This window comes from Triticum dicoccoides, chromosome 1A (assembly GCF_002162155.2).
Source record: "Triticum dicoccoides isolate Atlit2015 ecotype Zavitan chromosome 1A, WEW_v2.0, whole genome shotgun sequence".
NCBI lineage: Eukaryota > Viridiplantae > Streptophyta > Magnoliopsida > Poales > Poaceae > Triticum > Triticum dicoccoides.
This window is the reverse complement of record NC_041380.1, coordinates 159,450,428-159,462,109: the sequence shown is the minus strand read 5'-3', so window position 1 is coordinate 159,462,109 and position 11,682 is coordinate 159,450,428. Positions and strand designations below refer to the sequence as shown.

At 51.7% G+C, this 11,682-nt stretch overlaps 1 protein-coding gene across 1 annotated transcript; it reads right to left on the bottom strand.

Moving 5' to 3' along the window:
- Positions 1-9,268: 9,268 nt before the first annotated feature.
- On the bottom strand, positions 9,269-10,828 carry LOC119276269. Its single transcript, XM_037557317.1, has 3 exons — positions 10,696-10,828; positions 9,777-10,599; positions 9,269-9,558 (listed from the first exon to the last, which is right to left on the bottom strand). The coding sequence occupies exons 2-3, from the start codon at positions 10,493-10,495 to the stop codon at positions 9,429-9,431; spliced, it is 849 nt and encodes a 282-aa protein (XP_037413214.1). The 5' UTR covers positions 10,496-10,599; positions 10,696-10,828; the 3' UTR covers positions 9,269-9,428.
- Positions 10,829-11,682: the final 854 nt, after the last annotated feature.

Here is an 11,682-nt window from a genome sequence, read left to right as displayed (position 1 = left end):
CAGCTAAGCCCCCGAGTGAGAGGTTTGCTCTTCACTCGGTAGGATTTTCGATAACTTAGGCGAAACGGATTCGCAGCTAAGCCTCCGAGTGGGAGTCTGGCTCACCACTCGGTAGGATTTTTTACAAACTTAGGCGAGCACTGGGCTGCAGCTAAGCCCCCGAGTGAGAGGTTTGCTCTTCACTCGATAGGATTTTTGATAACTTAGGCGAGCACTGGGCTGCAGCTAAGCCCCCGAGTGAGAGGTTTGCTCTTCACTCGGTAGGATTTTCGATAACTTAGGTGAAACGGATTCACAGCTAAGCCTCCGAGTGGGAGTCTGGCTCACCACTCGGTAGGATTTTTTACAAACTTAGGCGAAACGGATTCGCGGCTAAGTCACCCACTGGGGGGAAATTTCATTGGACAAAATAAAAAGTGACAAAAATTATGGAGGAACTATGACACTATTATTTTGAGGTCCATGAACTACAGAAGTACTTTATTGCAACTCATCCGAGTGATAAAACTTAAGTGTAAAATGGGCGGAGTAGTTCCGCGTTCCAAGCTCGGGGCTCATCGATATTATGCTCGACGTTGTAGAGACGGTACGCCCCGTTGTGGAGAACTTTGGTGACGATGAAGGGTCCTTCCCAAGAAGGAGCAAGCTTGTGTTGTTTCTTCTGATCCACTCGGAGAACTAAATCTCCTTCTTGGAAGGCTCGACCTCTCACATTTCTGGCGTGGAAACGACGCAAATCTTGTTGGTAGATGGTCGACCGGATCAGAGCCATCTCCCTTTCTTCCTCTAAAAGGTCGACTGCGTCCTGCCGTGCTTGTTCAGCTTCTGCTTCGTTGTAGATTTCAACTCGAGGAGCATTGTGGAGAAGATCACTCGGCAAGACTGCTTCAGCTCCGTAGACCAAGAAGAATGGAGTTCTTCCGGTCGACCGATTAGGTGTGGTCCTCAGTCCCCAAAGCACCGAGGGAAGTTCGTCGACCCAAGCTCCAGCTGCATGCTTGAGATCACGCATCAGTCGGGGTTTCAGTCCCTTGAGAATCAGGCCATTGGCTCGCTCTGCTTGTCCATTCGACTGTGGATGAGCGACTGAAGCGTAGTCGACTCGTGTGCCTTGAGAGTTACAGAAATCTCTGAATTCCTTTGAGTCAAAGTTCGACCCATTATCCGTGATGATGCTGTGCGGGACTCCATATCTGAATATTAGTTCTCTGATGAAGCTAACAGCAGCACCGGCGTCAAGGTTCTTGATTGGTTTAGCCTCGATCCACTTGGTGAACTTGTCGACTGCCACCAGTACATGCGTGAAGCCACTTCGCCCTGTTCTCAAAGGACCGACCATGTCCAACCCCCATACTGCGAAAGGCCAGACGAGTGGAATGGTCTTCAGGGCTGATGCAGGCTTGTGCGACATATTCGAGTAGAACTGACATCCCTCGCACTTATCCACTATCTCCTTTGCCATCTCATTCGCCTTTGGCCAGTAAAATCCGGCTCGGTATGCTTTGGCCACGATGGTCCGAGAGGACGCATGATGGCCACAGGTCCCCGAGTGGATATCATTGAGGATGAGTCGACCTTCTTCTGGTGTTATGCACTTCTGACCAACTCCAGTCGCACTTTCTCTGTATAATTTTCCTTTGATTACGGTAAAGGCCTTAGATCGACGGACGATCTGTCGAGCCTCTTCCTCATCTTTCGGGAGCTCTTTTCTCAGGATATACGCGATATATGGAACTGTCCAGTCGGGAATGACCACCAAGACCTCCATGACCAAGTCGACCACTGCTGGGACTTCAACCTCAGTCGGATATGTGGCACTTTTGGGCTGTGGAGCTTCTTCAGTGAAAGGATCTTCTTTGACTGACGGAGTGTGTATATGCTCTAAGAACACACCACTCGGAATGGCTTCTCTCTTGGAACCTATCTTTGCTAGATCATCAGCTGCTTGATTTTTCAGTCGGGGTATATGATGGAGCTCCAACCCCTCAAACTTCTTTTCCAGCTTCCTCACTGCACTGCAGTATCCAGTCATGGCTGGGCTTCTCACGTCCCACTCCTTCATCACTTGGTTGACCACTAAATCCCGCCATAAACCATCAGGCGACGGACGCCGAGTGAAATGGCCATGCGCAACCCATATAAGAGGGCCTCATATTCTGCCTCATTGTTGGAGGAATCAAAGTGAATCTGGAGCACATATCTGAGCTTATCTCCTCTGGGGGAAACCAGGACAACCCCAGCACCGGAACCATTCAACATTTTAGAGCCATCAAAGAACATGGTCCAATGCTCCGAGTGAACTTCAGTCGGCTGCTGCTGTTCAATCCACTCGGCGAGGAAATCTGCTATTGCCTGGGACTTAATGGCTTTCTTTGCCTCAAACTTGATATCAAGGGGAAGAAGTTCAATCGCCCATTTAGCCACTCGACCAGTTGCATCTCTGTTGTGGAAGATCTCTGATAGTGGAGCGTCGCTGACGACTGTGATGGAATGATCAGAGAAATAATGAGCAACCTTCTTTGTGGTCATGTATATTCCATACACAAGCTTCTGATAATAAGGATATCTTTGCTTGGATGGAGTCAAGACTTCAGACAAATAATACACTGGGCGCTGAACTTTGAAAGCTTTTCCTTCTTCTTCCCGCTCAACCGTAAGCACAGTACTGACGACCTGTCATGTGGCTGCGATATAGAGCAGCAGAGGCTCTTTGCTGATTGGAGCAGCAAGCACCGGCTGGGTGGAGAGCAGAGCTTTTAGCTCGGCAAACGCTGCATCAGCTTCTGGAGTCCACTCGAACTTGTCTGCCTTCTTCATCAGTCGGTAAAGAGGCAATGCCTTTTCACCGAGTCGTGAGATGAATCGACTTAATGCGGCCAAGCATCCAGTAAGCTTCTGGACATCTTGCACTCGCACAGGGCGTTTCATTCGGAGAATAGTGCCGATCTTCTCTGGATTAGCGTCGATTCCTCGCTCGGAAACGAGAAAACCGAGTAACTTGCCACCAGGAACTCCAAATGTGCACTTTCACGGATTGAGCTTGATATCATACCTTCTGAGGTTGGCAAATGTTTCGGCGAGGTCAGCGAGCTGGTCGGAACCTTTTCGTGACTTGACGATGATATCATCCATATACGCTTCCACATTCCGACTGATTTGAGTGAGAAGACACTTCTGAATCATTCGCATAAATGTGGCTCCGGCATTCTTGAGGCCGAATGGCATGGTGATATAGCAGAAGCACCCGAATGGAGTGATGAAAGCTGTTTTTACCTCGTCGGGTCCGTACAGACGGATCTGGTGGTACCCGGAGTAGGCGTCTAGAAAAGACAGTCTCTCGCATCCCGCGGTCGAGTCAACAATTTGATCTATGCGAGGGAGAGGAAAATGATCTCTCGGGCAGGCCCGATTGATGTGCTTGAAATCAATGCACATTCGGAGTGATTTGTCCTTCTTAGGAACCATGACGACATTAGCGAGCCACTCGGAGTGGTATATCTCTCGGATAAATCCTGCCGCCAACAGTCGAGCCACTTCCTCACCAATGGCTTTTCTCTTCTGGACGGCGGACCGCCGAAGATGCTCTTTGACTGGTTTTGCAGATGAGTCGACTCTTAGGCGATGCTCAGCCAGTCCCCTGGGAACACCTGGCATGTCAGCGGGCTTCCATGCAAAAATGTCCCAGTTCTCACGGAGGAACTGGATGAGCGCTTCTTCCTATTTCGGGTCGAGTGTCGTGGAGATGTGGGTCGGAGCTGCATCGGGGTCGGTCGGGTGAATGTGAACAGGCTTCGTCTCACCGGACGACTGAAATGCAGATTCTGTGGCGGGTTTCTTGGATCGCAGCAAGTCACTCGGATCTGCATTTTGCTTGTATTCTTTGAACTCGACCTGGGAATCGGCAATCTTTGAGCCCTTCTAAAAGCACTCTTCTGCCTTTTTCCGATCACCGGTGACAGTGATCACTCCTTTGGGGCCAGGCATCTTCAATTTGAGGTACACGTAACATGGTCGAGCCATGAACCGTGCATAAGCTGGTCTCCCCAAAATGGCATGATATGCACTCTGAAAATCCACAACTTCAAACGTCAACTTCTCTTTGCAAAAATGTTTCGAATCACCAAACACCACGTCCAGAGCTATTTGGCCGAGTGACTCGGCTTTCTTTCCTGGTATAACTCCATGAAAGCTCATGTTACTGGTGCTCAGTCGGGACATCGGAATGCCCATTCCTTTCAGCGTGTTTTCATACAACAAATTCAGCCCACTACCACCGTCCATCAGCACTTTTGTCAGTCGAGTGCCTTCGACAACTGGATCGACCACCAAAGCTTGCCTCCCAGGGGTGGCAATATGAGTCGGGTGATCAGATTGGTCGAATGTGATGGGTGTTTGGGACCATCTCAGATAATTTGCTTTTGCTGGGGCGACCATGTTCACCTCTCGGTTAATGACTTTCAATCGACTCTTGCTTTCCACATCTGCAAGGATCATCAGAGTGGAGTTGATATGTGGATATCCTTCCTCACTGTCCTCTTTGTCTGCGGGCTTGTCCGACTCCTTCTCCTTGTCCTTAGACTGTTTTCCCTGAAACTGCTGGATCAGGAGTCGACATTGGCGAGTGGTATGCTTCGGGTAGATGATATTCCCCTCTTCGTCTTTCTTCGTGTGGATGTGACACGGCATATCCATCACGTCGTTCCCTTCTTTATCCTTCACCTTCTTAGGGTTCCATGATCCTTTTGATTTACCTTTAAACTTTCCCTGAGTCACGGCCAGAGCCTCTCCAGGAGCTGCCGGTTCAGCCTTCCGCTTCTGTTTCCGACTGGTGTTTCCCTTTTCCGACTGACTCGGCTTGTGCTTGCCGCTTCGGAGTCGGTCTTCTTCTTCGCCGTTGGCGTACTTGGTAGCAATCTCCATCATCCGACTCAAGGTCATGTCACCGGTTCGACCAAATTTCAAACTTAATTCTCTATTCTTGACACCATCCTTAAAGGCGCAGACTGCCTGATGATCAGACACATTCTCCACAGTATGGTGCAAAGTGATCCATCTCTGAATATACTCTCTGAGAGTCTCATTGTTCTTCTGCACGCAGACTTGCAGCTCCGTCAATCCAGCCGGTCGCTTGCAAGTTCCTTCGAATGTTCTGATGAACACTCGGGACAGATCTTCCCAAGTGTAAATGCTGCTAGGAGGTAATTGAGTCAACCATGCCCAGCATGAGGGGCAAATGCTTCATGGCCACCTCGTCGTTCCCACCACCAATCTGAACCGCCACTCGGTAGTCTTCAAGCCAAGTTTCAGGCTTAGACTCACCAGTGAACTTGCTGACTCCTGTTGCCAACCTGAAATTGGGAGGGATAACTGCGGCTCTGATAGCTCTGCTGAAACATTCAGGACCAGAAACATGCACTCGACTGCTTGTGGGCGCATCTCTGTCGAGTCCACCTCGATGGGCTCTGTTCCGGTCGACTAAGCCTTGCACGATAATGGATCGCGCATCAAAGCCTGGTTCTCTGGGGTCGACTGGAACTCTTCGCCCCGCACTGAGCTGACGTCTGTCATCTTGCTGCCGAGGAGCGTAAGACCCACCCCTCGGAGGGGAATTGGGCACTCGACGCCTATCATCTCGGTCGAGTCGGTCACCATATTGGTCTCGCCGATTCTCGCGCCCTTCACGCCACGGAGGCGATCTGGGGCTGTGAGCCGACTGAACTGTATTCGCAGCGACGGATCGACTGTGAATTCTGTTGCGCGACTGTGACACGGCCGAATTCTGATCTCCTGCTGCCCGGAGCAAATCCCTGATCTGCATCAAGCCTCTGCCAGCTTCCGACTGAGAGGGCTGGATTGACTCTGCTATACGGGTCGCAGCTGCTAAATTCTGGATTGGGGTTCGATATACCTGAGTCGGCGGGAAGAGTTGACGTCGACTGGTGTCGGGAACTCGTTGCCGCACGCGCTCGTCGAGTGCTCGCTGAAGATTCTCCAGTCGAGTGCGTTCGGCCAAATTGGCCAAACGTGCCTCCTCCAAGGCACGAGCCTCGGGGGTTTCTCCTGCGATGGGAGTACGCAGGGCATCCACGTTCCTGCGGCGAAGTTCCTCTCTTTGCAGAGAGTCGAGTGGCTCGGGCTGGTACTCTTCGTGGTCTCGTGCGGGGTCGCCTCCGTCGCCTGCCCCACCATCACAAGCGAAGCCAGGGGGACTGCGGGGCCCGTCAACCATCAGGATTTCCGCCGCTGGATCACTGCTATCGCACTCGGATGCAGTCTCTATGGAGCCAGTCGACAGATCGAACAGGCCGTAGAGAGATTCGTCGGGCTCGATTGCCGCAACTTGGGTGGTGGCCGTCTGGCGAGCCACCGCGTGCCTCACCCACCGCTGAAGCCTCGACCGGCCCGAGCGCTTGCGCTGGCGGAAGACCGGGAGGGTGGCCGATGGGGGAGTCGACCGATACGAGGTCGACGGTTGCCGCAGCAGAACGCCGCGGACATATGCGCGAAAATGCGTCGCAGCGTGGACGAGGAGCGCATCAACGTCGAGTGGAGCCTCCTAGAGCCAGGCGGAGTCGTCGGCGATGAAGGTGAGAGCGCCAAGACGGATCTCTCGACCCTCGACCAAAACTCCAGCAGCCACCATGATGAAAGTACTCGGAAGAACCGCAACTTCTCCACAAAATCGCTAAAACACCGGCCCCACGGCGGGCGCCAACTGTCGTGGTTCTAAGTCTGACAGTAGAGTGGGGGGTAGGTATAGAGAGGCAAGGTCCTAGCTATGGAGGAGTTGTAACACAAGAGATGTACGAGTTTAGGCCCTTCTCGGAGGAAGTAAAAGCCCTACGTCTTGGAGCCCAGAGGCGGTCGAGTGGATTATGTGTATATGAGTTACAGGGTGCTGAACCCCTCTGCCTGTGGAGGGGGGTGGCTTATATAGAGTGCGCCAGGACCCCAGCCAGCCCACGTAATGAAGGGTTTAAGGTGTATTAAGTCTGGGGCGTTATAGGTAACGCCCCACATAAAGTGTCTTAACTATCATAAAGTCTACTTAACTATAGGCCGTTGCAGTGCAGAGTGCCTTTTGACCTCCTGGTAGTCGAGTGAGTCTTCGTGGTCGAGTCTTTCAAGTCAGTCGAGTGAATTCCTCGCTGGTCGACTGGAAGGTGACCTCTTCTAAGGGTGTCCTTGGGCAGGGTACTTAGATCAGGTCTGTGACCCTACCCTAGGTACATGACTCCATCACCACCCCACCGGCCGCCGACGCAATAATGTCATGGAAGTGGATCCCCGGGAAGGCCGGGAAGCACGACGACAAGGCCGACTCTTCCTTGAGGCGGCGCATTTGATCTGCGTTCTAGGGGAATGGGGAATCGGGGTAAATAGCCATAGTACTAACCATAACATCATCATGAGTTCCTCGTAGCGATGGATTTTAGGGTTCTGATCCGGATTGAGTACAAGGGGAATAGTGATATGGGGCAAATCTTATACAGTAGTTTCTAATCTTAGCCCTGGCAAACCTTGAGGCAGTTGGAGGGGCAGGTGGCCTTGGCCTTGTTCTTGTCCTCGGGATGGAACACTGTCTTGTCGTCCTCGCCGGAATCCAGATCGATTAGCAATGTACGGTGGCCTGGCTCCGATGCCTTGACAACCATCTCCACCGCTTCTTCCTCCCACAACTCAAAATTGATGATCTCCGGCGCCACCAAAGTCCTATTACAGTACGCTGCGGCACGCTAGTGATGAGGAGCCCTGTAGTCCCTATACTTGGCGCACCTTGCCCTCTGTCCAGCGTCGCCAGAGTCGGCCTGATTCAAAGCCCAGCAAAGGATGTCGACTGACATAGCACCCTTCGCTGGGACAAAAATCAGCGTCTCCAACTCCTCTGTCGTCGCCTTATTCACCACAGTGTCAGCCTCCTTGTGCATGTCTTCGATGCTGCTGAAGTTCGAGCACACTTCCATGGTGTTCTCGAACTTGATGCGGTCACCGAGCGAGCACCCGAGGAAGAAAGCCCTCCATCCAATTGCCCAAGGGAAGGGGTTGGGGTTGGAGTTGGAGTTCATGATGACGGATAGGAGGAAGAGTGATATACAGAGAAGAGGGAGGGTTAACTTAGTGCGGTTGTGGGTAAGTAGTGATTTTCGGGGTGGGTAAACATAGAGGCTTTGGACGGTAGGTCTTAATGCCGATGAACCTTTGAACTTTGTGCTCTTCATGACGCCATGAACTGTGTGCTCTTCATAACGCCATGAACTTTGTGTTGTTCATAACGCAGATTGAGACAAAAAACAATGACAAGGGCAAGGAGGTGGTGCCGCCCATGGAGAAAGGCAAGGAGGTGTCGTCCTAGGAGGTTGTGCCAACCACTCCCGAGGAGGTGCCGGGCATGGACGATGACGTGCTACTGGAGGAGCCCCCTAGCGGCAAGCGTTGGAGCTACGGGCACTACCATGAGGAGGGTGGGCCAACGCACTTCTGCAAGGTCATCCTTGCCCTGAAGCTCGAGTGCATTCCAATGCTCCTAGACTTCACCAAGCACTTACTGGTTGTGCCGACTGAGTTCAAGCTCAGGACGAACACCAGCTGCTCATGGAGGGTCACTGTGAGGCTGATGAACAGTAGGGCCACCCTCGATCAGGGTTGGGCCACCTTCACCGCCGTGCATCGGATCAAGATCGGGTATATGGTGACCTTCAAGTTGTTGACTCCCGACACGCTCAAGGTCATCGTCTTCAACGACGACGGCATTGAAGTGGTGACCAAGTGCGGGCCACCTTCGCCGTGAATGTCTAGGACATCTCTTCGTTGCTCCAGCTAGTTTAGTATCGGCTATATCGTACTATTTTGCTTGAAAACTGCTATGTTTAAGTGTGAAACTATGTTTAAAATTGATATGGTTTAGAATTATGTTTAAATGTGGTAGTATGCTAAACTGCTTACTCCTTGCTATCTTTTGTATGTCTTTGGATTGTTCTACGCGTGTGCTAGTAATCTCATCACCTCGCTAAAAAGATTACCAGACAACAGGTGTTGCATGAAACGGAACACCATGCTTTGTGTTTCCGCCCAAACAAGCGGCCAACCCAACAAGCCACCTTTCGTTACGCCCGTTGCAAGCTAGAAGGTATGCTCGCAATCAAACTAGATGCAGATGCTGTTTTTTTTTTGTTGTCTGTCTTTCCTCAGCCAGGCCCAATTAAAAAGTGTATACTATTCTGGCAAAAGTTGCTACCAGAACCAAGTATTTGCTTTTAGGCAGCATTTGTGTTTTGTTTCCTCGCCGCAACTCGCAAATTCTTTTATTAGAATGTAAGAACACGCCAAGATGCCTACCAATCTATGTGCACCCCTCCACAGCCGATCAACAACATGGAGTTAAATGGATTCGACATGTCCAAACTTTCCTACCCATTCCAAATTCAGGATCATCGGTAGTCGCATCCGCGGCACGCGCAGCTTGGCCACCACATCGACGGCCAACAGCACCAACCAGCCTTCGCCGCCGCGCCAGTTTCCGCCGCCGATGCCTCCAAATCCTCCAACGCGGCCGGAAGACTGCAATTGAAGCCAACATTCTCAGGTGAGGATGACGAGGGACATAATTAGCAGGTACTCCCTCCGTAAACTAATTTAAGAGCGTTTAGAATACTAAAGTAATGATCTAAATGCTTTTATATTAGTTTACAGAGGGAGTACTAATGTGATACAGAAAAACCGCGCGCACGTAATGCAAACCATGCGAGATGATGCATGCCGGGAAGACGGGTGTGTACCTGCGCGGGCCGGCGACGCCATCGGTGGTAGCGAACCTGACGGGCTTCTTGTTCATGCTTGTGCTGCACCCCGCGCAGTCATCCCTCACGCACAAACTCCGGCTGGAGTTTCCTGTCGACATCCCTGGGACGGCCGGCAGCCTCGCGACGGATGAGAGGCGGTGGAACACCCCAGCGGAGTCGTAGTAGAGGTCGCCAACAAGGTAAAGCGGGCCGTCCCCGCCGGAGTTTTCCAGCTGGATGCTGAACAGCTGGTCGTTCGAGGTGGCGCTCCATTGGGCGGGGCACGTGGACTGCGTGCGGAACATCGATGAAGGGAGCCTCTTCGGGTCGTACCCAGTGGGCTGCCCCTGCGCCATCATCGTCTGGACTGCCGGCGGCAGCGTTGCCGGCATGAACTCGTCGGGAGAGGAAGAATGGTCGTGGTCCGCCGCCGCCTCGACGTGGTGCAAGCTCTCGTAGGAGGATGTGGAGGACAAGGATGAGTGCCGGTCAATGTCGAGTGCGGGAATGCTCTCGCACGACGAGCTGCTGGATAGAGGTGGGGACGACGACGAAGCGGACGACGACCGCAGCGATTCGGCCGGCGTCCAGAAGGAGTCGGAGTGGGAAAGCTTGTGGTCGTGAGTGGTCTCGCCGCTGCAGGAGTATGAGGGCTGCCTCCTCGGTGCCGGTGCCGGTGCGCGCGCAGAACCGTTGTCCTCGTCCATGACCGCCATGGCTGCGTTACGCGAGGTCGTGATCGTGACTCGTGATGATCAATCGGTTCGTCGAGTCCGTTCTGGATCAACGATGGAGAAGGCGGCGTCACGACGCCGCAGATCTACACGTACGAGATAAAACAAATCAAATCTTGTCATTTGGAAGCGAGAACAGAAGAAATCAAATCGAAATTGAGAGAACAAATCTCCCATCCTACCTGCCGTGAAGAGCTAAATGGGCACATATGGGATTGGTCGGAACTCGGCGGCGAGAGGCCGGCAAGGAAAATCCAAGAAATGGAGCTCCGACAAGAGACAACAATAGCCGGCCTCGCTTTTATATGCTTGGGAGTTGGGATCGATGAACGGGGAAGCGGACAGACCGTTTATTGCAGGGAAATTTAGGCGCTGGCGTTTGCTGGTAGCCCATCCTACTTTTGGCAAGGAAAAAGCGACGTAACAAAACTTGCGATCGACATATTCCGGCCATATGACGAACGGGTTTGTCCCGAATAAGACGGTTGTTGTGGTGTATTTGGAAATCCAGGAATGACAGGTTGTTTCAAAGAAAGGAAAACTCTGCTCCGGAGGTTTTCTATGCAGCGAAAGCTATTACCATGTAGATGCAAAAACAACTATATTTTACATCTCCGAGGTCAAAAACACCTTTGCAAAATATTGTAGATGCAAAAAAAAATTACATCTTCGTCTTTCGAAAATGCAAAATACAACACCTCGCGATGCAAACTTATATCTCCACCTACAAGGAGATGTAAAACTGGCGCTCACACGCCAATCGCCCAACCGCCTTCATTTCACTCCGCCCGTTGACGGTTTTCGCCCTGAAACTTGCCGCCGCCGCCCGTTGGCCCATCCCAGATTGTCGGTGTCAAAACCAGCGGATCTCGGGTAGGGGGGCCCGAGTTGTGGATCTTGGATCAATGGGAAACAAAGGCACGAAGGACACGGTGTTTACCTAGATTGGGGCCCTCTCTAATAGGTAAAACCCTACGTCCTGCTTGATTATATTGATGTGTATAGGATGATTATAGAGTAGATCTACCACAAGATCAGATGAACTAAGCCCTAGTCTAGTAGAATGATGGTTGTTGTTCTAGCCTCTACAGACTAAACCCTGCGGTTTATATAGACAACAGGGGTACTAGGGTTACACATGATCGGTTACAAGGAAAAGATAAATATGT